The sequence below is a fragment of the Canis aureus genome, chromosome 4 (genome assembly GCF_053574225.1).
Source record: "Canis aureus isolate CA01 chromosome 4, VMU_Caureus_v.1.0, whole genome shotgun sequence".
NCBI classification, from domain to species: Eukaryota; Metazoa; Chordata; class Mammalia; order Carnivora; family Canidae; genus Canis; species Canis aureus.
The window spans coordinates 52,151,929-52,177,723 of NC_135614.1; the positions used below are offsets into that span (position 1 = coordinate 52,151,929).

A 25,795-nucleotide genomic window follows, 5' to 3' on the forward strand; every position below is an offset into this window, starting at 1 on the left:
AGAATTCTCTCCCAGTCGCCTGCCTCTCCCCCTGCTCACTCTCTCTGTCTAAAAACAATCAAATAAATCTAATACATGTTACCTTGAAAAATAAAAGACAACAGCACAAAGAAGAAAAAAACAGAAGAAATTCTACTACCAAAATTACTGCTTAGGGGTGGCTCAGTCCGTTAAGCGTCTGCCTTCAGCTCAGGTGATGATCCAGGAGTCCTGGGATGGAACCCCCGTCCCCTCATGCTCTTTCTCTCGTTCTACACTCTCTCAAATAAATCAATAAAATCTTAAAAAAAAAAAAAAAAAAAGAAAGAAAGAAAGAAGAAAGAACAAACTACTGCTTATTTTCCAGTAACTAATCTTACTTCATAGGTGTACTTTAAAAGGAGGGTTGGAATGTCATAGATACCAGTTTTCCCAAAATAGAAATTGTTTCATAGTATTTTTTTTTCTAATGACAAAACACAAGATCACTTCGGTACAGAATGTCACAACCACCAAATGGTGCCTTAGGTTTTCAGAGCATCTGGTATTCCTTTCACAGAGGCTTTTTACAACTGTACATTATTTGAAAATCATTTTAGTGCCTTTTTCACTTTGTATGTTGTGAATGCAAGGAAATACTCTTTTTGCTCACCACGTCCCTCAAAGTGTCACACACTGACCACTAATTAATACTAATTTTAACTGCCTTTCTTTTGTAATATGTCACGAACTTCCCCATTCATTTCTTAGTTCTGCAGAGAGGCGTAAGCTGTTGTCTATTCTCCGTACTTTTTTTTTTTTTAAGCCTCCTAAGAGTCTGCGACTCTAAAAGAATCAACAACACAAACCCGGAGAGCAGGAAAGCACCTGCTCAAACTAACCCCTTCCTCCAGCCCGAGGTAAATAAAGAAGCGCGCGAGATCTCGCGATAATAACATCGCGTGGGAGCCTGACCTGGTCCCCTACCGAAAGACGTTAGTGCGCATGTGTCGCTCGTCCGGAAACTACCGCAGTGGCTGCCGGGAGAGGGCGGAAAGCCAGGAAGTAAACATTGACGGATTGAGTTTGTTTCTGTCGGGAGGTTTTGGGTTCTGCTGTGACCGGATTGGGTAAGGAAATGTGGGACCTTGGGGATGGGGAGAAGGTGAAGCTGAAAAACTCTGGAAAACAGGCCGAAGGCTCCTACTTCTTAGATACATTCCTACGAAAGTGATGAATTCCAGGTCGAGGGGGGAATGGGGATCCGGGACCGAGAAGAAAGCCGCGGTCCTAGGCCTCAGTGTGCTTGTGCCGAGCCAGACCAGGAACGTCTTAATGATTTTTAGAGTAAGAATTATCAGATATCATCGGAGTTTCATTTCCCAGCTGTTAGCTACTTGTGGCTCTTGAGCACTTGAAATATGGCTGGTCTGAATACGTGTAAAATCTGATCGGATTTTAAGGACTTTGTTTTCTCTTATGTTGATTAAGTGTTAAAATAGGATGTTGGATATGTTGGATTGAATTAAAATATTTTTAAAAGTTATTTTACGTGCTTATTTTTACTATCTTAGCACACTTAAAGTGATGTATGAGAATGGCATTATATGTATCTTGGACAGAGCCACATTGTAGGATTTTAAGCTTGTGTAAGTAGGTTATGATATGATTAAATTTGTGTTCTGAAAAAATAACACTGCGGTGTGGAGAACTGATTGGAGAGAATGGCAGGAGACCAATAAGAAAGGGAAAGTAATACCTTCCATTAAAGTGGTAGCATTGAGGATAGAGAGAAGTAGGTAAATATGAATGCTATTCAGAAGGTAAAAAAACAAAAATACTTAATGATGAAATAGTTATCGAGATTAGCTGGAACATATATGTAAAGGTATGAATAGTATTTTTCATTAAGAGAGGAAACAGTAATCAAGATGGCATTCCATGGAGAAGATCATGAGTTTAAATTAAGATTTGATGAGTTTACGTGTTTCTAAGACCCTCTAAAAGTAGATGCTATGAAGCGAGCTATTGGAATATATGTATGTGAAACTCAGATAAAAGGTCTGAAAAGGAGAAAATAAGCTGGAGAGCCAACAGTGGTATATTAAAGCCTTAGAAATAGATGCGCTGACTACTGATGAAGTCCAGAGTGATGAAAGAGACTCCAAGACTGAGCCTTGTGGAATCCAAAATTAACTAACTGGGCCGAAATAGATGAACTTGCAAAGAAGACAAGAGCAGCAGGAGAGATTAAAGAAAAAAACAGATTATAGTGTCACTTAAGCCAAGAGGTAAGAATGTTTCAAGAAGGGAAGGAACAGGGGCGCCTGGGAGGCTCAGTCATTTGAGCTTCTGACTCTTGATTTCAGCTTATGTTAGGATCTAGGGTCCTGGGATGGAACCCCAATGACTGTCCAGCTTCCAGGTCAGCAGGGAGTCTGCCTGTCTCCCTCCCCCTCTGCCCCTACCCCTGTTCCGTGCCCCCCACACACACATGCACTCTCTCACACAAATAAAGAAATACAATAAATTTTAAAGAAATAAATATTTTTAAAAGAGAAGGAAGAAAACTGAAAAATGTTTAGTGGATTTAGCACATTGATCATTGATGACTTTGTGGGGCCTCTTCAGAGAGAGAAGGAGTGGAAGCTAAATTGGAGTGACTGAGGAACGAAGTAGTTGGGAAAATAGAGTCTATGGATATAGATAACTCTTAAGGAATTACATCTTTGAGAAAAATAGGACATTGTTTACTTATGTAGGGTTAATGTGCTAGAAAAGTTTGAGTCATATATAGAGAAATTAAGGAATATTAATAAGATAAAGAGTCTTAGGAAACTTTAAGTACATGTATGTATGTTTCTCTTCATTTGTAAGTTAGATTTGAGGGAGGAACTGCGAACAGTATATAGAGATTTTTTGTGGAAGAGAAAGAGACCCTTCCCTCACAGATGCTATAAGAGCATATAAAATATTATATATAAATGAGACTGTAGTATGTGTTATGAGGTATGCAATTTGTGTACTTTTGATAGTTTCCCTGATAAACTCATGAAGGCCTACTTTATACTAATATATATTTCTTTCTTCTCATAGAGGTATCCAGATAACCATGTCAGCTGCAGCTGTAGATGCAGTTAATGCAGCCCCCCTGTCGGGGTCCAAAGAAATGAGTCTGGAGGAACCAAAGAAGATGACCAGAGAGGACTGGAGAAAGAAGAAGGAGCTAGAAGAACAGCGAAAACTGGGTAATGCTCCAGCAGAAGTTGATGAAGAAGGAAAGTAAGTACATTCATTTTTTGCATTATCTGTTCATTCAAAGTTCAAATTTATATCTACTTAGTTTAGCAATTTCTCATTTTTTAGTTTGACAGGAAACTATCTTTGCCATTTACATCCTTTTTGTTTTTATTATTTTATCAAATTCATATATGTAAGGTTTAATAATAAAAAAGTATTGAAGGACTTCTAATGAACAGCAGTCATCTCTTTCAGCTCTTCCCACTCCCTGTTCCACTCTGGAAAATGACTACTTTTAAATCTTTCTATTTTGAGTTTTTCTGGTTGATACCTTTACATCTCTAAATAATGTACCTACATCGTTATTGTAATCAACTCTAGGCATTATTGGCTAGCTTCTTGCTCTTTCATAAGATTTATCTACTCTTCTAACATTCATCTCTATCTTCCTTATATCTTTCCTCGCTTCAGTTCTGTCACTATTCTTAGTTGCTAAATTGGAAATTTTTTCATTCTAAAATAAATTACTTATTTTTAATTTTGTTGTTTTTACTATATTATATAGAGAGATCAGGCATATTTTCTCTTTCCCCTCCACTGCACTATCTCTCTTCTTAGAGTCTGTATAGGCTACCTTTGTAATTGTATTATCAATTATTTTCAAACTTTATTCTTAAAATATATATATTTTTTAAATTACAGAGACATCAACCCTCATATACCTCAGTATATTTCTTCAGTGCCATGGTATATTGATCCATCAAAAAGACCTACTTTAAAGCACCAGAGACCACAACCAGAGAAACAAAAGCAATACAGCTCATCTGGAGAATGGTACAAGAGGGGTGTAAAAGAGGTATTTGGGCAACTTTTATATATATCCTTGTGAAAATGGAGATTTTATTTGAATAACTTAATATAAAAGCCTTTAATAAAGTTATATCAGATTATAAAACATCTTTTACCTGGGATTAAAATTCACAATACATGCTACTTTTGTTTCTGTGTTTTCTTTTATAAGTTTTATATTGCTAAAGTACTTAAACTTTCTCATTTATAAAAGTATGGAGACTCTAAGTAGTATTTCTCTTAATGAGTAAATCACTTCACTGGACAATATAGTAAGAAGAGCCAAATTTTTTCTAACTTATTCAGAAATAAAACGTTTTTCTTTATGTCCTTTTATAGAATTCCATAACTACTAAGTACCGCAAAGGAGCATGTGAAAATTGTGGGGCCATGACACACAAAAAGAAAGACTGCTTTGAGGTAAGTTCACCTTTGAGAATTTTAGAAATTTGTCAGAGGGTCTCTTTCTTTTTTCCTGTCAGATAGCTTAATTCTGTTTTTCTGAAATTACCTAAATTTTGGTACAAGTTAAATAAAAATTAATTTCACTGAAATTAGTTTAGCACCATCAAAATTTTCTGGAGAGTAGGAGAGTAACTGATATGTGAACAGACCATAAATTCCCATGATATGTTTATGCACACTTTATAAATGTCATCTGAAACTTTCCTTTAGGCTACAGGAACTTAGGAAAAGATTTGATTTTATTATTCTATTTCCCAGAGACCTAGGCGAGTTGGAGCAAAATTTACAGGTACTAATATTGCTCCAGATGAACATGTCCAGCCTCAGCTGATGTTTGACTATGATGGGAAGAGGGATCGGTGGAATGGCTATAATCCAGAGGAACACATGAAAATTGTGGAAGAATATGCCAAAGTTGATCTGGTGAGCAATGTTCCCTGCTTTCTCACACTCCTTAAAGAATGTACATTTTGCTGTATCACTGTTTAAGCAACTCTGTTTTTCGAGTCTTCAAGCAATATAAAAATGGTGGCATGTTTATTATAGTAGTATAAGATCTGATGCAACAGCAAAAATAAGGTATGCTAACCATATTGGCAGCAGTTTCTTATTTGATTCTTGTATTGTTTCTCATTTCCTGAGACTTCCCTGAGGTTCCAGAAGATACTGGAAGCATGAGAACAGATTAGTATCTAAGGCTTTTGGCTTTTTAAGGTTATAAACTTGCCAAGCCTCACACATTGCATCTTATCTGGGCCTGTATTAAGTTGCCTCACATAGCATTTGAGAGAAGTGAAAGGGGAATAGGATAACTCATTTCAAAAAAGTGAATTTTATTTTAATTCAACTTCAGTTGTTTTTGTTATGATTTTACTTACTCCTGTTCCTTAAAATCCATAGTCATGCTGCCTTCTTTTATTTATTTATTTATTTATTTATTTTTTGCCTTCTTTTTTTATATAAGAGTTTACATTTAAAAATCACAGTAAAAAATGTCACATAGTGTAAATTTCATCTATTCTTGAACAATAAAATACATGGTGATCCTGGGCCCACCTGGCAAGCATCAGTCATCTGGAGTCAAGTGACAGCTGCCCCATTTGGACAGGACTTATTCTCTGTAGTTTAATCACTGGCACTATTTGGCTCAGTTTACATTAATGTCTGATTCAATAGGAGTTACAAACTCCAGTTACTTAGAAATCATAGATCTAGAGCTACGAGAAATCTCAAAGAGATGACCTTTCTGAAAACAATAGATTTATTGGTTTTAAGTGTGTAAAAATTAAATGTTCATTTGAATGTTGTAAAATAAATTTCAAATGTTTCCTTTTTTGTTAGGCAAAACGAACACTGAAAGCCCAGAAACTCCAAGAAGAATTAGCCTCAGGAAAATTAGTGGAACAGGCTGTAAGTAATAAAAATGATCCATAAAAAAAATTCAGACTCTAAGTAAAAAAAAAAAAAAAAGAAAGTCAAAACAGTTCACTTTATATCTCTTCAGTTAGAAAAGATTTAGGAAGACAGAAGTGCTATTGTGAGGAAAGACTAAAACTGGCACTTTTATACAGTTCACAGGAACATTAGTAGATCCCTCCATCCTAAAGAATTTTCTAGTAGTCAGGAAAGAGGTCACATATGCAAAGATGTAGCACTGTTTAAAATAGCAAGAAGTGGGAGGGTGAGGGGTAACTGGGTGATGGACATTAAGGAGGGCACATGATGTAATGAGCACTGGGTGTTATATAATGACTGATGAATCACTTACCCCTACCCCTAGCTCTGAAACCAGTGATCTATGTTAACTGAATTTGAATGAAATTTTTTAAAAATCACGAAATAAAAATCAAATAGCAAGAATTTGAAATAGCTAAAAACAGGACTAGGGAGTGGGTAAAATAAACTGTCCAGTGTCTTCATGGTACAATGTTGCATAGCTCTTAAAATGGTTTTTATGGATACTTTGTAACAACAATGGATAACACTTACATTTAAATAACAAAAAATATTACAATATCACAGGGAAAAAATCAGAATATTGATTTTCATTCATTGTAGAATTAGTAAATTTTTCTTTGTATTTTACTAGCATTTTCTACGTTTTCCATAATGTAATAATTTTATAGCTGAGTAAAAATAATTTTACAGTAAAAAAGATGTATTGCAGCCATTTATTCATGACAACTTAATAGTTAATGTATATTGTGCTTATTAAAAGTTTTCTTTTAAACAAATTTATGGCACACATGAGTAATAAGTTAAACATTTGGAGTTTCAATTCCTGAAAGGGACTCAGCAGGTATGAATTACAAACAGACCTAATGACCAAGTGAGCAATCACTGAGGCTACCTGGCAGGCAGGTTTACATCTCAGGTTAACAGATAGATGTTAAGATACATCTCTGCCCTTGGCCAGATACGTGGTCATAGAAAAATTAATTTACTTCTCTGAGTCTGTTTATCATGCCAAGTAGAGACAACAACACCTACCCCTCAAGAGGCCTAGCATCATATCATATAGTAAGTAAACTTGGTAATTGATAGCTGTTATTACCAACTCTGGAAAAAGGAAAATGGCCTGTTTTTCTTGTTCTGATATATTCTCTGTTGTTTGTTGTAAACACAGTCTAATTTATTTCCCCAGTAAGTATATTTAAGCGTATACAGGGGACTGATGGTTTTTGCCCACTTTCAGTGCTTGAATATTAATATTAACTATATACAGTAGAAGAATCTACTATAGAGGTTTAACTTTCTGTACAGCAGTATAAGTGTGTTTTTTTGGTTTAACTAGCAAATTGCAGAAACTCCAAAAAATATATTTGTGGGGCACCTGGCTGGCTCAGTCAGTAGAACATGTGACTCTTGATCTCAAGGTTATGAGTTCAAGCCCCACATTGGGTGTAGAGATTACTTAAAAAATAAAATCTTAAAAAGAAAAAAACATATTTCTGATTCTGAAAGTAATATATAACTCGGTGAAAAAAATAGAACATTATATATATATCTATATATGTATGCAATTATAATTCATGTTTTTAATGTGGATTTCACCTTTACATACTCATTTATCACCTCATCTTTCAATTAATATATAGTGCAGTGAGCTCACATTTCTGTCAATGAATGCAGACCTATTTATTTTTATATAAATTCACGTTTCAAAACTCACAGGAATTTAAGAAGATATATGCAGTAAAGTCTCCCATCCTTGCCTCCAACTACCCTATCTCTAACCCTTACCGCCCCCATAATCTGTTTTATTTTTCTTATGGATCCTTTCAGTTTCACAAGCAAAGACAAATATATAATGTTACAACCGTTCTCACCCCTTTTTTTTAATAATAACAGCAAAAAAGGTAGCAAATTGTATGAATTTTTTTCTGCAAATTGGATAGAATCACTTTTAATGGATGTTCAGTGGTCATTGAGTACAGTAATTTATATAACCAGTTGTCTAATAATTATTTGATTTTTCCCAAATTTTTGATATTGTATACAATATATAATATACAATATAATACATTATATACAATATATATAAGAATGTGTAAATCACATTCTTATATATATCTCTTTATATAATTGGTATATTATTCCATTAGAATAAATTCCTTAATGTTTAATTGTTGATGCAGTGAGTATTTTTATTTATTTAAAATTTTGATGTCGTATCACTTAGCTACCATTCAGGAAAGCTATACAAATTTATGCCCCCACCAATATAACATAATGTAATGTAATATATAGCATATGTATGTGTGTATCTATCACTGTGTTTATATAAGTAGAATAGATAGATATATTCATACACACTCATATTTTCACATTCCCCCACTAGTGCTATAAGTTACTCTTTTTAATCTTTGAAGCCTTTTAAAGGGATATGATGAAATACTATTTTGTTATAGGCATTTTATGAAGTTAGGAAAAATCCTGACCAATGGTAATGAAGAAAGAGTGTCTTTATGACAAGGATCTTAGACTCTCCTTAAATTACAATACGGTGTCACTTAAGTAGATTCCTTCATTGCCTAAGTTTTACAAAAGTTGTTTTGGCTCTAAAGATACTTATTACATGATCCTGGTAATGTTTTCTTTTTGGATTTGATAGAAAGCTAGTGAGGTTTAGCAAAACTGGTATATGCCTAAAGGTTAACATATAAGAAATGAATATATGTTTGGGTACATTGGTCATTTTAATGTTTCTCTTACCTTTGTGTGATTATAATACTATATCATTGAAAATTCTTTAGAAATATTCTGGCTTTGTAGACAGTCTGATAAAATTAGTTGCAATGACATACTTGTATTCAGAACTGACATGCTGATTACATTGAGAAATATGAGGATTTGTTCAGTTAGATTTAAATTATATTATTTTACCTAAAGTGTTAAATAATTAGTAGATTCAGTGAAATAAAATTACAAATTCTTTTTCTTATTGAATAATGCAGAATTCTCCAAAACACCAGTGGGGAGAAGAGGAACCAAATTCTCAGATGGTAATAAATATTTTCCCTATCTAGGTATACATTAAATTTTTCAGTTTCTGATGGCTAATAACATAAATAATAGCTTTAAAGAATATAAGTGAATAAGAGTTTGGTTAAAGGGTGTTTCTCCCTCTGCCTGTGTCTCTGCCTCTCATGAATAAATAAATAAAATCTTGAGAAAAAAAAAAAAAAAAAAAAGGGCAGCCCGGGTGGCTCAGCAGTTTAGCGCCACCTTCAGCCCAGGGCGTGATCCCGGAGATCCAGGATCAAGTCCCACATCAGGCACCCTGCATGAAGTCTGCTTCTCTCTCTCTATGTCTCTCCTGAATAAATAAATAAAATCTTTAAAAATAATAAAATAGGGATCCCTGGGTGGCGCAGCGGTTTAGTGCCTGCCTTTGGCCAGGGGCGCAATCCTGGAGACCCAGGATCGAGTCCCACGTCGGGCTCCTGGTGCATGGAGCCTGCTTCTCCCTCTGCCTATGTCTCTGCCTCTGTCTCTCTCTCTGTGTGACTATCATAAATAAATTTAAAAATAATAATAATAATAAAATAGTTTGGTTAAAGGGAATTCAAAGGAAAGCAAGAACTAAATGCTGCTCTTTTCTTCTTATAATTTGTTTTTCCTTCTTTCCCCTTCCTTCAGGAAAAAGATCATAATAGTGAAGATGAGGATGAAGATAAATATGCAGATGATATTGACATGCCTGGACAGAACTTTGACTCTAAGAGACGAATCACTGTCCGGAATCTCAGGATTCGAGAAGATATTGCAAAAGTAAGCCCTGCCAACTTAACACACATTCAAGAAATATTTGTCTTTTCACCCTACATTTTATCTACTCATCTGATATCTGGGCAGTATATGGGTAATACAGTCAGTCATTCCAAGATTAAGTATCAGTCTTTTTTTCCCCTTCATCTGTACCCCAGATATACAGAGATTCATGTAATTGATCCTGATTAACTCCTCCACCTAGTTTGCTGAAATCTTTTTTGAGAGAACTAAACATTAATGCAGTTTTAAAACATTTTCCTTCTAGTATTTGCGGAATTTAGATCCAAATTCTGCTTACTATGATCCCAAAACTAGAGCGATGAGAGAGAATCCTTATGCCAACGCAGGAAAAAATCCAGATGAGTAAGTATCAAGCTAAATGTATAGATTTCAAGATGGGGAGGAGAGTTTTTAATCATGAAGGTGAACCTGAGTTGGAATGAACAGCATCTATGGTTGGGTTAGAAAAGAATTCACTGTCCTTAAAGAATGCAATTTCTGAAACAATTTGTTTTTTAAATATATATTTACAGAGTGAGCTATGCTGGGGATAACTTCGTTAGATACACAGGAGATACCATTTCAATGGCTCAGACACAGTGTAAGTGTTTGCTCTATGTCAAGATATTTTCTGTCAGCTCAAAAGAAATTTGGAGGCATTTTTAAAAGCTGTTTTCAAGCATGAATAAATGTAGCTGAGAACTCATTAAGATGTTTTTGATTATTGTAGTGTTTGCTTGGGAAGCCTATGACAAGGGATCTGAAGTACATCTGCAGGCCGATCCTACAAAACTAGAGCTGTTGTACAAGTCCTTCAAAGTCAAAAAAGAAGACTTCAAAGAACAGCAGAAAGAAAGCATCTTGGAAAAGGTAATTTTGACCAAAATGCTATAAAAAGAATGTTCATTAAAGAGAAATGGCCAGTTAATAATCATTTGATTCACATTTGAAATATAACACACAGAGAGACCCTTTTAATTTGTTAGGAATAGTCCTATCATCCCATTGATGTAATCAGTTGTATGCATTATCACTATAGCTTTCTCAAGAAACTTTTGCAGGCAAAACAGATCATGGAAAAACTTAGTAGTTTAAAATAAACGTTGTTATTGCTCACAACTTTGTATGTCAGGTGGGTCTCCTGATCTGGGCCATCTGAAGCTAGATGATCTAGAATGGCCTCATTCTGGTCTCTGGTATTTAGCAGGTTGATTATCCTAAGAGCCCTCATCTGGAACAGCTCATCCCTGCCCCCTGTGGGCTCTCATCCTGTGGTAGACTAGTCCAGCTTCATTAAGCATTCTCAGGGTACCAGAAACTAGCAACAAAAAGTATGCTTTTTAGGGCTTTGCTTGCATCACATTTGCCAATTTCCAACAGACCTGAACAAGTAACATGGCCAGGTCCAGATTCAAAGGATAGAAAAAATAACTGTCTCTTGAGCGGAAGAGTAGCAAAGTCATGTGGCAAATGGGCATGCATACAAGAATAAGAGGAAATGGGGCACCTAGGTGGCTCAGTTGATGAAGTGTCTGCCTTCAGCTCAGGTTATATCCCAGGGTTCTGTTATCAAGCCCTTCTTTAGGCTCTCTACTAAGCAAGGAGTCTGCTTCTCACTCTGTCCCTCCCCCTACCCATGCTTTCTCCCTCTCTCTCTCTCAAAAGAAAAATAAAATAAAATCTCAAAATAAAATCTTAAAAAAATAATAATAAGAGGAATCATGGCCATTTTGTAATCTTAGATGAATCAACAGATGAATATCAACTGAAGACATCAATAGAGATCTGAATGCAAATCTTTTCTGTAAAACGTATTTAATAATGTTCAATGTTCTTTTAGTATGGTGGCCAAGAACACTTGGATGCCCCTCCAGCTGAATTGCTTTTAGCTCAGACTGAAGACTATGTGGAGTACTCAAGGCATGGGACAGTCATCAAAGGACAGGAACGAGCTGTTGCTTGCTCTAAGTATGAGGAAGATGTGAAGATCCACAATCACACAGTATGTGTTAAACTAGAACCATTTGGTGTCCATGTTAGCATTTTCTCTGGGTTATATTTTCTTATTACAGCTTCATTAGTGAATTATTGTTGTGCTTAGGTTTTTTTTTTTAATTCTGTTTTATGAAATTTTTCCTGAAATACAAAAAATGTGAAAGAATACTATTATGTTCACCCGCATACCTACTACCTAGGTTCAGAAATTTTTTGCATGTTGCCATATATGCTTTGGGGGAATGTGTGTGTGCACATGTATGTAAATAGAATAATATATACGTATAATTTATATTTGTATTTTTTTAACTAAAACATTTGAAAATAACAGATATTATGGTATTTTATCCAAGAAACTATATCATGTATCTCCCAAAATTAAGGACAGCTCCCTACATAACTACATCAACATTATCACACTTTAGAAAATTGATATGACTCCTTCTTATCATCTAATCTCTAGTTCTTAAATACATTACTAAAATATACACAAAAACTTTAAATGGGTGGTTTTTGTTTTTGTTTTGAGTCAGAATCCAGTCAAAGTTGAATTTGGTTGCTATGTCTCTTTTTCTCTTCCTGTGTCATATCTCCCTTTTCATGACAGCAATTCTCAGATTGGGCCAGTTATTTTGTAAACTGTCTCATATTTTGTATTTGACTGATTCCTGGTGCTATACAATTTATTCCTGTGGCCTCTGCACTTCCTATAAACAGGAATTCAGAGTAAAGGCTTGATTAGATATAAGTTAAATATTTTGACAAGAACATATGTGATACAGTATAATTCATAGTGTTTTGTGATGAATTATACCACATCACATCATAAAACATATGTTACTTGTTATACCCTTGAAGTACCCAAACTACAATTTTCTAAGGTCAAAAACCGAAGCACCTCTGGGAGCCAGGCCACTAACTGTATATGAGTGAAGCGAGCCAGGCACACTGTATAAACTAGAGAGCATAGACCTTGTCTAAAAGGGGCATCCAGTGGTCAGCAACAGTCAGTTCTTGCCAAGTGGGAATGTGAGCCCAGAATCTCCCAGTTCTTAATTTTTGAAGAGAAGTCAGATAATCCTAATTTTTTTTTATAGTTTTGGGAATGGAATGTGAGATCACTATAACTTAATGGCTGCTTCTCACACTTGAGGACAGGCCACCTTTTTCCTGTCAGCTAGCCCTGGAATCCCCATAATTTTCTTCCCAATTTACTTTTTAAAGGGCTGTATTCTTTTGTAGTCATCTCAGCAGTATGCGAGAGTCCCTAGTTTCGGGTTCTTTTTTTAAACAACAACTCTCTCTCTGCAGCATATCTGGGGATCTTACTGGAAAGAAGGCCGATGGGGATACAAATGCTGTCACTCTTTTTTCAAGTATTCCTACTGCACTGGAGAAGCTGGCAAGGAGATTGCTGTAAGTACCTGTCCTCACAAGTATAAAACAACCAAAGCTCTTAAGTCAAAATCTGTATGAAACATATTTTCTCATGTTTCAAATTTTAACTTTTCCTTCAGTGATTGGTAACTATGATACTCAAGTCAAATTACATGTATTTTCCCACAGAATTCAGAGGAATGTATTATAAATGACATATCTGGAGAAGAATCTGTGAAAAAACCTCAAACCCTCATGGAGGTAAGTCTATAATCATTTGTCCTGAATTAAGTCCTTCAAGGCTGACTTTAAAATTTGTGCTGGAGCTTTGTTTTTTGCGTTAGTAACACTATATATTTCAATCCTCCCTGTCAGATGCATCAGGAGAAACTAAAAGAAGAGAAGAAGAAGAAAAAGAAGAAGAAAAAGAAGCATCGGAAGAGCAGTTCAGATAGTGATGATGAAGAAAAGAAACATGAGAAATTGAAGAAGGTACTTCGTGAACTCTAAATAGTCCAAGTGATGACAGTATTCTTTATTTGTAGCCACCTTAAGAAATTATCTAGTCCTGTCTCCAAGCTCATTTTAAAAATAAGGAAATGAGTTCCACGTCTGTGGTTACCTTGAAATTCTAGAATACAAATGGAGATTTTTGTGTTTTTCAGTATTGCCTGCTTCTTGGAATGTTTGATAAATATTACTAAGCTACAGAAGAAATGTGCTTTGTAAAGCTCTTATTTTAGAGTTACTGACAATGCCCAAAGAGAATTGCCTTCTAGCTCTCTAATTTGTAGTTTTCAGCAAGTACTTGGGAAAATCAGAATTGTAGTTTCCACCAGAAGCATCAATTGTGGACTTCTGTTAGTAAAATGAATCTTGTTGAATCTTTGTTATTAAGTAAATTTTTTTTAACATTGAAAATGTTGTAGAATGTTTTGTGCTCTATGAAAATACCATATCAGCCAAATAGTGATTAGTTGTAGCTTGACAATAGAAGGGCTGACTCTCAAGCTCTTTCAGACAATCCAGGTTTTTGATATAGCAGTTTATATTCAATGGGATCTTTTGTATTCTGCTACTAGAAGAGATCTGATGTAGAGCTGTGTACTCATGTTTTTCCTCTCACTACAGGCACTGAATGCAGAGGAGGCTCGCCTTCTTCACGTCAAGGAGATCATGCAGATTGATGAGAGGAAGCGGCCTTACAATAGCATATATGAAACTCGGGAACCCACTGAAGAGGAAATGGAGGCCTATAGAATGAAACGTCAGAGGCCAGATGACCCCATGGCTTCCTTCCTTGGGCAGTAGTAACTAGTTATCAACAGTCACCCAGGACAGACACAGCTGATACGTTCTTTTCAGCTTTTTGCTAATGATCATAGGTGGAAAAACCATGACTACTCTTCTTGCTCCCTAACTTTAATAAAGACTTCAGAAGTCTCATAGTAAATTCATTTATTTACACACTGAAAAAACAAAGAAGAAAAACAAAGAGGAAGTACATTAAGTATATATTAAGATTTTTATTTCCAGTTTTATATTAGGCGGTGTGGAAAGAGGCCTTCGCTCTCTACCTAGCAAGAACATTTTCTACTTAACATTTATTAAGTCTCAAACTTTATTTCCTCAATTTTTATGGCCTTTTATCTACTGTTAGCACACATTTCAAAGGCAGATGAATTACTCATTCTTGAAATCACGGTTTCGTTTTTTTCAAATTACTAATAACTATAATTGTAGGTATTTGAGTATCATTTGGTTTTGCCTTCTAAGGTTTCACTGGTCTAAAGCCAAACAAAAATTATTCTATCTTGGGCTTTGGATTACTGAAAGGAAATCTGTAGAACATGTGAATAACTTTACCCCCCATGTCAATCTGTATAGTAATAATTCTGTTTTCTACTTGGTTATAAAATTCTTATTTTTAAAATATTTCCTTGTACCTTACACCTAGAACAAAATGGGTTAGCCTTTGAATGTAAAAATAGTATTTTGTCATCTTGAGTCACCGTTGACTGATCAGTACTAGGTCTTTTACCATGCTGGACATGAGCCTTTGGACACAGAAACGCTTTCCTCTATCATAGAGAATATTTTTTGTGGTACTATTTGTTGTTTTGTGATTGCCTTTATGTAATAATCATGAATATTAAATTTCAAAAAATTGTAGAATATCCGTTGTACCTAGTCTCTATGGGAGGAGGTGTCTCTTTGTAAAAATTGCAGAAAGCAAAACCTGAAGTTGAAGGTTTCTTCAAAGAATTATAAGGATAGCTCATGGGACTATTAATAACTGAGACTGCCATGATCCTCAGGCCTCTTCTAAGAACACTGTGAAGATGATACAGTGAGTGGGATCAATGCAAAGAGCCTGTTTCAAACCCCTGACATAACTACATTGGCCTTTAACAGCTCCCTGGCTTCTAAGCTACCAAAACCCACTATAGTACCGCATTAAGTTACCATCTCAGAAATAGTGCTGGTGAGAGAGTAACAAATTGTCAAGTACTATGGATATAGTCTCTAGATTCAGACTGGTAGGAAATTAAAACAATGCAAACGGAGCTCATTCTTATATAATTCAAGAAAGTCGATGACTTAGGTTTCATATTCCTACCTTAACATGGGGTGGTTCAACATAAAGTCTGACACTGATGTCTATTTGTATTTATCTTTTGTTAATAAAGATATGTAATTGAGAATACTTAACTGAGTGGTTTGTAGCATTATTTCAAATATTTGGCAGAAAAGGAGTTTAAGGGACTGGCAGGGGGCTTCGAATTAGAAAATTTCAGGATCTTTTAACTCAAAAAATGTGTCACTTGACTTTTCTGGTTCTCTGTTCCCTCTTCTGTGAAGCCTAGTTTACTGATTTTAGGAAGAATATCTGAACTCCTGTCTTATTTCTACTTCATTTTGGAAAAAAAAAAAAAGTAACACCTGGAACATTCTTATGTGAACTTTGATTTTTTTTTTTTTTTTTTTTAAGATTTTGTTTATTTGACAGAGCACAAGCAGGGGTAATGGCAGAGGGAGAGGGAGAAGCTGACTCCCTGAGCAGGAAGCCTGACTCGGGGCTGGATTCCCAGGATCCTGAGATCATGACCTAAGTCAAAGACAGATGCTTAATGGACTGAGCCATGCAGGTGCCCCTGAACGTTGATTTTATTATCTCAATAATAGCTGCCTTTTGAGTGCTAAAGCCATGTAATTTTTATATGTTACTTCTGCAAAAGAACTTCCTGGAGTAATGGATAGTACCCCTATTTTACAATAAGCACATGGACTTAAATCCATGTAGCTTGCTCAAGTCCCGACAGTTAAAAGTGTTAGGGGCACCTGGGTGGCTCAGGGGTTGAGTGTCTCCCTTTGGCTCAGGTCATGATTCTGGGATCCTGGAATGGAGTTTCTATCAGGCTCCTGCTAGGAGACTGCTTCTCCCTCTGCATATGTCTCTGTTTCTGTCTCTTATGAATAAATAAATAAAATCTTAAAAAAAAAAAGTGCAGGACATAAAGCCAAGTATCTTTGACTTGTCAAGTCAAATGCCAAGTAAAGCCTACTCCTTTCTCTAGTATTTTAAGACCCCACTTTCTGGGCCAGGAAGACTGGTCTCTTGCAATTTCTTCTGTTGACAGAAACCTTAAGCCTGCCTCAGTCTACAAGGTTCACCCTCAACACCTGAAAATGATGCATCTGTCCCACATTCTTTAATAATACCCCTTTCCCCAACCTTGTGGGATGCTTCTAACAAGACTAACTATACAAAAATGAATAAATTGTTCTTTCATTAAGTTTGTAACAATTCTGAGAGGAAATACCCCCCAAATAGGAAGGACGTCTGTTTGAGTTTCTTTTAGCAATGTTATCTAGTTTCTACTTGGGAATTTTTTCCGTCTAAAATCTAATAATGAGTTTATAAGTTTAAGATCAAGTTAACACGAATTTTATGTTATTTTTAAAGATTTTATTTATTCATGAGAGACACAGAGACATAGGCAGAGGGAAAAGCAGGCTCCCTGCAGGAGCCTGATTCAGGACTCGATCCCAAGACTCTGGGATCATGACCTGAGCCAATGACAGATGCTCAGCCACTGAGCCACCCAGGTGTCCCTGTTAAAATGAACTTTAAATAAAACTGACGGTCTTTTCTCTCGAATTATGGTTCTGAGGAAATTCATCTACATGCTCTAATTTATGGAAAGGGGTGACCTGCATGGACAAGAAGACACAAGCTCTAGAAGTTCATCTCCACTGCGAGTATCTCCGTGGAGCTTACAGCCTGTCGCGCTTGCCGCAATGTTTAATTGGGGAGTACAATGAGCTTCCTAACTCTTTACTCCTTGATCACACATAGAAAACGCTAATTATTGGGTGTTACAAAATTGACTTCAGTGCTCTGAAGAACAACGTGGACTCTCCATTCCTTAGATTCTACGACTCATCCTCTCTGGCAGACACACAAAAGAATCCCCGCTCCACGTATACAAAAAAAAAAAAAAAGGGAGCGGACCACCGCGCATGCGCATGCTCCTCACTCCAGCCGGCGGAGCCCTCCACCGGCGGCTAATGCGCCTGCGCGCGGGGAGACTCCTCGGCCGGGCGGCGGGCGGGAAGCCACGCGGAGGACCCGGATGGAACCCCGGGGCGGCCGGCTGGAGGCCGCTGCGGACTCTTCCGTCTCCCCGCGCCCCGCAGGTTCCTGCTGGGGGCCCGGAGCCGAGCAGCCGGCGCCCGGCGGCTGTACCCCAGCCTGAGCGGAGAGCGACCTGCAGCCGGAGAGCGGCGCCCGAAGGAGGCCTGAGCATCCCTTGGGCCTGCGCCCGGGCCCGGAGACGGGCGGGTGCGGAGCGAGCGGAGTCTTCTTTCCTCGCCGCCGGCGCCCGCAGCTCGCGCCGCTGCCCTAACGCGCCGTCCTTAATAATACACCAACAGTGCCTACCAGTTACGAGCTGCATGGTCTGCACATGCATGCTTAATAATTAAAGCTCCCAACAACCCTGTAAGGTAGGTACTATTGTCATCCCACTCGAGGAATCGAGGCTCGGAAGGGACCGGCCTCCGGGTGACAAAGCCAGGCTGCCCGGCGTCTGCCGCCCGAGCCTTTGCTCGGCTGCTGTATCCCCGGCCCTTTCCTTCTGGCTGTCGCCTCTGCCAAGTGTCCTCGCGAAATCCCGACCCCGGACACCGCGCCCCCTCGGACCGGAGGAGGCAGTGCCGAGACAGAAGAGGAATTGTGTTTGGCTCCGAGTCGTAGGTTTACAGCTGCACTGGGCTGTTGTCACTGCAGAGATACAGGTTTTAGCCTTTCCCAGAGATTTCTGTTCTGTGAATGCTCACTTCTAACGGGTTTCTCTCACAGTCGTGATACTTTTTCATAGCTACCCTTATACCCCGTAAACTTGCAAAAAAAAAAAAACATTTTACTGGTTTGTATCACATCTTTCACTCTGCATCTTAAGATATCTCAAACTCTCAAAAGAATCATTCTGAAAACGAATCATGTCTAAAGATAATGCGTTTTGCTGACTACGATAACTTTACTGTTTATTACGGAAAATTCCCCTACATAACATAAAATATAGTGAGAATGATGCAATGTTGTGTGCCCATCATTCAGCTTCAGCAGTTACCAACTCAAGGCCCATCTAAGGTCTTCTGTCTCCACCCCACTGGTGTGTGTGTGTGTGTGTGTGTGTGCACGCGCGCTGACGACAGTCTTTCAAAGGAAATCCCGGACGTGTTTTCATTTCACCTTGTAAGCAGCAAAGTCTGTATCTCTAATAAATGAGTACCTTTTTTCACACAAGCATACCATTAATCACACCTGTTTAAATTAAGTTTTTTCTCTTTTTCCTCCCCATTTTTTTAAGCAGGCTCCACCCTGGGTGTGGAGCCCAACGTGGGGCTCAAACTCAGGACCCTGAGATCAAGACCTGAGCTGAGATCAAGAGTCGGATGCTTAACCAACTGAACCACCCAGGCGCCCCAGTTAACAATAATATGTTGATGCTTTTTTAGTGTTTCCATATTTTAGGATATTGTGATTACTAAATAACACAGAGGAGCAAATGAAAATTGTAAAGTTCTAAAACACAGTAAATTCCTCTTTGAGAATCTTGAAAATTCTTGCTACCTATTCTCCTTTTTTGAGGAGGATGAGGACTACTACTACAAATGACTTTTTCTAAAAATCTTTTGTCAAAACAGGTAAATTTTCAATCAAAACATACCTGAGTGGCATAGTCAGGGTGGGTTGGAATGGACCCTTAACTAGTCTATTACTATAATAATTTCTAATGAGACTGAGCAAAGCTTTTTCATTCACTTCTACTCCTCCCCAAAACATACATAGTAAATATACATAAGAGAGTATAGAAAAATAAGCATTTTTATGCTGATGTTATAATTTTATTATCAGTTAGGAGAGATCCTAAACGTAGTTGACCCTATCATCATCACTTGACAAAAGAAAGCTTAGGATCAACTTTTAAACTTCAAATCATCTTCCAAATTTTAACTGACTCATAACAAGTAGCCATGTGGCTTGCCAACTTATTAGTTTACATAGAAGTTCATTTTATAGCTAGTTAATTGGGCAGAACTACTAAAAAGTTAGCGTTTTAATTAATATTCTTGCCTTACTTATTGTGAGGTATTTTTTTATGGCCAAAGTGGGCATTTGGATTTAAATGTGTCCCTGTTTTATTTCCACCACATTCTGTAGAATAGAACTTTGGAAACTTAGGGGATCATTTGTTTATCTGGGAGATAGAACTATCTTCTAAGGTATATTTGAGCCTACCTGTGGGTTATACCTTTGCTCATTGCTAAGGAGAAAGAAAAAAAGCATGGCATTCTTCCTTAGGTCCCTGAACTTTCTTAGGAGGTTGTTATCAACTCAGAAACTTAAATGCCTATTAAAGCATTTAGACTATTTACTTAGCAACCTAGCCTATCCATAATCTAGTGGATGGCCTGAAGGATATGTTTTCATTTCTCTAAATCTAACTACTCACGAGGATATGTATTAGAATCACCTGGACAAGATTTAGAGTCTTTTTTTTTTTTTTTACGGTAATCTATGTGCCCAACATAGGGCTTAAACTCATGACCCAAGATCAAGAGTCCCCTACTGTACTGACTAAGCCGGCCAGGTGCCCCAAGATTTAAGAGTCTTTTGTTCTCCTATGGAGAACATGATTTATTAGTTCTAAGGAAGGGAGATGTATAATTTCAGAGGAGTTCCCAGTGATTGTGATGAGCATCTCTTATTAAAGATTACTATCTTAGTTACCATGCATAAGAATTATCTAAAATGCTTATGTAGAGTACAGATTCTGAGCCCCTACTGTAGAGCTAGGGAATCAGAATCTCTGGAAGTGGGGACCATGAATCTGCATTTTAGCAAAAGATTTTACTGATTCCTCCATTTGCTAAGCCAGGAACCATTACCTTCTAATTCCTGTCCTCAGATTAAAACAAATCTTAATCTTAGGAACATTGCTTATTTTCATTCCATAGTTTCGGCTTTTTCTTGGACTGCTTTTACTGAGGGGTAGTTATATGAAAAAGCATCATGAAATTCCTATTGTAACTAAGGGTGTCCTTCTGTGAGAGAGGTTTTTCTGAAGTTTCAGTGACAAGAATAGTTGTGTTTCTCCTGAGCAATTTGTTTTGCTTTTCTGTATAGACAGTATGACTCAGAGACTGGTAGTGTGTTACACTCTAGCAGCAGGGAAGATCTGAGTCAAATTTGTATCCTACTTCTGTTTCAAAGGTGACTTAATCAGACTCATTCGAAATTCTCTACTTAGGTTGGAGTGAAAGCCACTCAAGGATCACATAGTTTTACAGACCTGTTTAATCCTTAACTATCAAAAAGAACTAGCCACTATGTCAAAATGTGTCCTTCCTTATTTAGTGAATTACTCCATTCTCTATTCACTTGTTCATAACTGTCTGTGTGTGTACATCCCTGGCAGAGAATGATGGAAGGAGGGGGTGGTAGTGAGATGCCCTTTTAGGGGATACAAAATGTACCAGATTTGTTTGGAACATACATCACTGAAAGCAAATTAAGCCCTAACTGCAGTTCACCAGTAAAGGATTTACAGCTATTTACAACTTGCATAAGTCCAAATCTCCCATATGTAGCTTACTGGTAAGTCATTTATTCCAGGACATTAGCTGTGAGTTTGATAGCTTTAAGTTGGACTGTCATACTATCATGGTTTACTCTGAACTGACATGTTACAGGATATTTCTTGACATGTACAAATGACAGGATGGCGTGTGATGTGGCTTTGTTTTAATTCGGTTAGCCACTGATTTTTAATGTGTGGGTTATATTTTACTCCCAAAGCAAAATTCTGCAGCACCTCTGGAATACTACCTGAGAATTTTGGGGTACCATGTCGAAGAAACGCAAATGGGATGATGACTATGTTCGTTACTGGTTCACCTGTACAACAGAGGTTGATGGAACTCAGCGCCCACAGTGTGTTTTGTGTAACTCAGTATTTTCAAATGCTGACCTCAGACCATCAAAATTGTCTGATCATTTTAACAGACAGCATGGTGGTATAGGTGGGCATGATCTCAATAGCCTGAAGCATATGCCAACACCATCTGATCAGAGTGAAACCTTGAAAGCACTTGGAGTTGCATCTCACGAGGATGCCTTATTACAAGCATCATATCAGTTTGCGTATTTATGTGCCAAGGAGAAGAATCCTCATACAATAGCTGAAAAATTAGTGAAACCTTGTGCATTGGAAATAGCACAGATAGTTTTGGGACCAGATGCACAAAAGAAGCTTCAGCAGGTACCCTTATCAGATGATGTGATCCATTCTAGAATTGATGAAATGAGCCAGGATATCTTACAGCAAGTTCTAGAAGATATCAAAGCCAGTCCTCTTAAAGTGGGTGTTCAACTTGCTGAGACAATGGACATGGGTGACTGCAGTCAGCTAATGGCATTTGTACGATACATAAAAGAAAGAGAGATCGTAGAAGAATTTCTGTTCTGTGAACCATTGCAGTTAACAATGAAAGGAAAAGATGTGTTCAGTCTCTTCAGAGACTTCTTTTTGAAGCATAAGATAGCACTTGATGTATGTGGCTCTGTTTGTACTGACGGTGCTTCTTCTATGCTAGGAGAAAATTCAGAATTTGTTGCCTGTGTCAAAAAAGAGGCACCTCATATCGTGATCACACATTGTTTGTTGAATCCTCATGAACTTGTGACAAAGACTTTGCCTACAAAACTGAGAGATGCTCTGTTTACCGTGGTGAGAGTAATAAATTTTATCAAAGGACGAGCTCCAAATCATCGCCTCTTCCAGGCTTTTTTTGAAGAAATTGGAATCGAGTATAGTGTCCTCCTTTTCCATACTGAAATGAGGTGGCTTTCCCGAGGTCAAATACTTACCCATATTTTTGAAATGTATGAAGAAATAAATCAGTTTCTTCACCACCAAAGCAGTAATTTAGTTGATGGCTTTGAAAATAAAGAGTTTAAAGTTCACTTAGCATACCTTGCAGATTTATTCAAACACCTGAATGAGCTTAGTGCATCAATGCAAAGGACTGGGATGAATACAGTATCAGCTAGAGAAAAGTTATCAGCTTTTGTTAGGAAGTTTCCATTCTGGCTAAAGCGAATTGAGAAAAGAAATTTTACCAACTTTCCTTTTCTTGAAGAAATCATTATTTCAGATAATGAAGCAGCAAGCATTGCAGCTGAAATAACACTGCATCTGCAACAGCTGAGCAACTTCTTTCATGGATATTTTTCTATTGGAGATCTTACTGAGGCAAGTAAATGGATACTGGATCCGTTTCTTTTTAATCTGGACTTTGTCGATGATGGTTATTTGATGAAAAATGATCTGGCTGAATTACGAGCTAGTGGCCAAATTCTAATGGAATTTGAGACAATGAAGCTTGAGGATTTCTGGTGTGCTCAGTTCACAGTGTTCCCAAGCCTGGCAAAGACAGCTCTAGAAATCCTTATACCATTTGCAACTACGTACCTTTGTGAGTTGGGATTTTCATCACTTTTACATTTTAAAACAAAGTCCAGAAGCTGCTTTAATATGAGTGATGACATCCGTGTGGCTATTTCAAAAAAAGTTCCTCGTTTCTCAGACATCATTGAACAGAAGCTACAGCTACAGCAGAAGTCACTGTGAGCTGATACATTTTTAATGTATAATTTTAAATATATTCTTAATTTCATTGTTAAAACTAAGCTATAATTCTGTCTTTTTATATTTATGGTATATCAAATCCCATGAAAAAGTTTAGCATGTTTAATTTTTAATTTTCATCTGAGTCATGTAAGATATACTTTTAAATATATTCTTTGGAGTTAGTCTTCCAATGTCCATTCCTCTAGCTCCCATGCTCTAAATACCATGATATTAATAAATATCCTAATATCCTATTAGTCACTCTTTGTCTTCTTTTAAATTATAGCAGGACTCAAAAGTCATTGAGACTGCTAAAAAGAGGATCCCAGAGCCTCACCCTAAAGATTCTGATTTAGCATATCTGGGCTAAGCTCAAGGGCCTTCCTTCTTAACCAGCTTCCAGATGGTTTTGATGGATTCTTTGGGCCGCTGGCCTCATCTTACTTTCCCTTTCCCCCAATTCTCTCACTTATTTTACATCTTAACATATGTGTATTTTCCTAACATAGTTTAAAACTTTTGAACAGACCAGAATATAAGTAATAAATAAATTGATGTGAAATCACTGTAGTAATTCAGGGCCATCAGAAAATTTCCTGTGGGAATTTAAATTAATATACTTTTTCTGGATAGTAATTTAGCAAAACATTTTTAAATTTTAATAAATTTACATTTTTATTTCAAAACTTTAGTCTTATCAAAATAGTTTAGCATCATTTTTCATGCTAAAAAATGAGTCCAATAATGAAAAGCCACAGTCCCTTTCCTGTCCAATTACTTAACCATTTCCACTTTAGCATTTTGTGGATCCACCCTTATCTCTAAGACATATGTTTATACCAAACATGTATGCCAGTTTTGTGTTTTATTATTTTTTTTTATTAAGTAAATTCTACCCTCAACGTGAGGCTGAAACTTACAACCCTGAGACCAAGAGTTGTAGGCTCTACCAATTGAGCTAGCCAGGCACCCCCACTTATGCCAGTTTTTATTTATCAGTTTTAAAAGTTATATATATATTGACTCCTCTAGATAGTAGGTAATTATGGAATTTATAAAATGTTTATCTCCTATTATTCCCAATTTTTTATTGTAATATTGATTTTAGTTCCTTTATTGATTATTTGTAGCCCTTAGATTGGGGAATTTTTCCTCTAGCAGTTCACCCCTGGAAAGAATGAGGGATGTCCACAAAGTTTTATTTGTGAGGCATGTAATTAAAGCATTTTTATAATGGCGAAACACTGGGAAAAAAAAAAAACTGAAGGGGAACAGAATCTAACAGAGGCCACCTGAGTATGGCAAATTGAAGTTTGTGTTTTCTACACAAAACTCAACTTGATCACCATGATCAGAATACTTCTATCAATAAACATAAGCACATGTCTTTCATCTAAAACTGTAGTTACCAAATATAAGTCCTATTTTTTCCTAATCTAACATCAGAAGCAGTGGGAATAATTTCCAAAACTAATACAGGAATAAATCTGGAAGAGTGTATAAAGTTTCATGATACATGAGTGTATATAAAGATAGGAAGGAAGAAGGATGGGAGCAAGTACATGTATGACACATGGAAGCTAACAATACAAAGAGCAGGACTATGGTGCAATGCCAGAAGCAAATGACCTTTGATGACCAGTCTTTCATTAAATCCACTAGAATTCTCTCTTAAATTCATTCATTTCTGCTATGAAAGAAAAACCCAAAGGATATTTTAAAGGGAATAGCTGAATGTTTAATTTATTTTCAAATTCTACTACAGTTTATTTTCCCTTGGTCAAATTAAAGAGACTGCAGTGTCTGCTAAAATGAAGAAGAAGCTTAGATTTTTTTTTCTTAGTTTAAAAAAGTTTCCCACAATGGTACATATATTGGCCTTTATGGTCACATGTTGGTTTCTTTTTCTCCCAAGAAAGATAATTATCTTATATTTTTACTATATAATTAAGGTCATTGGTCAATTGCAAAAAAGAATGAGGATAAAGATAATTTTTATAACCAGCAGATGTCACTCTCTGTGCATGATTGATTGAAAGTAAATTTAACTGCATCACAGATTTTGCCAAATACCTGATTTAAAACGTCTCTAGAAAAAGTATTCGTAGCTCAAATTAAAAATGCCCCACCTGAGGGGTGCCTAAGTGGCTCAGTCAGTTGAGTGACAGGCTCTGGATTTTGGCTTAGATCATGATCTTGGGGTCCTTGGATCAAACCCCACATGGGGCTCAATTCAGCAGGGACAGGGAATATGTTTGAGAATTCTCTCTCCTTCTCCCTCTGCCTCTGGCCCTCTCCCTGCTTGCATTCTCTCTTTCTTTCTAAAATAAATAAATCTTCTTCTTCTTCTTCTTTTTTTTTTTTTTTTTTTTTTTTTTTAATGCCCCACCTGAGCCTCTGCTGGCTCAAAATTGGCAGACAACTGTGGTGGAGCA

At 36.8% G+C, this 25,795-nt stretch overlaps 2 protein-coding genes across 3 annotated transcripts; both read left to right on the forward strand.

Annotated features, from left to right (window-relative positions):
• The first annotated feature begins 928 nt into the window (after positions 1–928).
• On the forward strand, positions 929–15,870 carry SLU7 (spliceosome associated SLU7). Its single transcript, XM_077895659.1, has 16 exons — positions 929–1,088; positions 3,055–3,240; positions 3,901–4,054; positions 4,387–4,467; positions 4,771–4,935; positions 5,854–5,922; positions 8,970–9,017; positions 9,655–9,786; positions 10,052–10,149; positions 10,320–10,387; positions 10,517–10,656; positions 11,627–11,788; positions 13,093–13,197; positions 13,348–13,419; positions 13,534–13,650; positions 14,290–15,870. Exons 1-16 carry the CDS (start codon positions 964–966, stop codon positions 14,467–14,469), a joined length of 1,902 nt encoding a protein of 633 aa, XP_077751785.1. The 5' UTR covers positions 929–963; the 3' UTR covers positions 14,470–15,870.
• A 1,869-nt stretch (positions 15,871–17,739) lies between these two features.
• Positions 17,740–23,614, forward strand: FAM200C (family with sequence similarity 200 member C). 2 transcript variants are annotated; one of them, XM_077895662.1, is made up of 3 exons: positions 17,740–18,168; positions 19,038–19,371; positions 21,527–23,614. In XM_077895662.1, the coding sequence occupies exon 3, from the start codon at positions 21,576–21,578 to the stop codon at positions 23,358–23,360; it is 1,785 nt and encodes a 594-aa protein (XP_077751788.1). In that variant the 5' UTR covers positions 17,740–18,168; positions 19,038–19,371; positions 21,527–21,575; the 3' UTR covers positions 23,361–23,614. The 2 variants fall into 2 exon arrangements, with proteins under 2 accessions (XP_077751788.1, XP_077751787.1); XM_077895661.1 differs by lacking the exon at positions 19,038–19,371.
• The last annotated feature ends 2,181 nt before the right edge of the window (positions 23,615–25,795 follow it).

What these genes read in the sequence shown, in the direction of transcription:
- SLU7 (XM_077895659.1), top strand. Translation starts at nt 964, where the DNA reads ATGTGTCGCTCGTCCGGAAACTACCGCAGTGGCTGCCGGGAGAGGGCG. An exon ending in AAGAAAGCATCTTGGAAAAG is followed by an intron (nt 10,657 to 11,626) that starts GTAATTTTGACC and finishes ATGTTCTTTTAG; the next exon opens with TATGGTGGCCAAGAACACTT. An exon ending in AAGCTGGCAAGGAGATTGCT is followed by an intron (nt 13,198 to 13,347) that starts GTAAGTACCTGT and finishes ATTTTCCCACAG; the next exon opens with AATTCAGAGGAATGTATTAT.
- FAM200C (XM_077895662.1), top strand. Translation starts at nt 21,576, where the DNA reads ATGTCGAAGAAACGCAAATGGGATGATGACTATGTTCGTTACTGGTTC.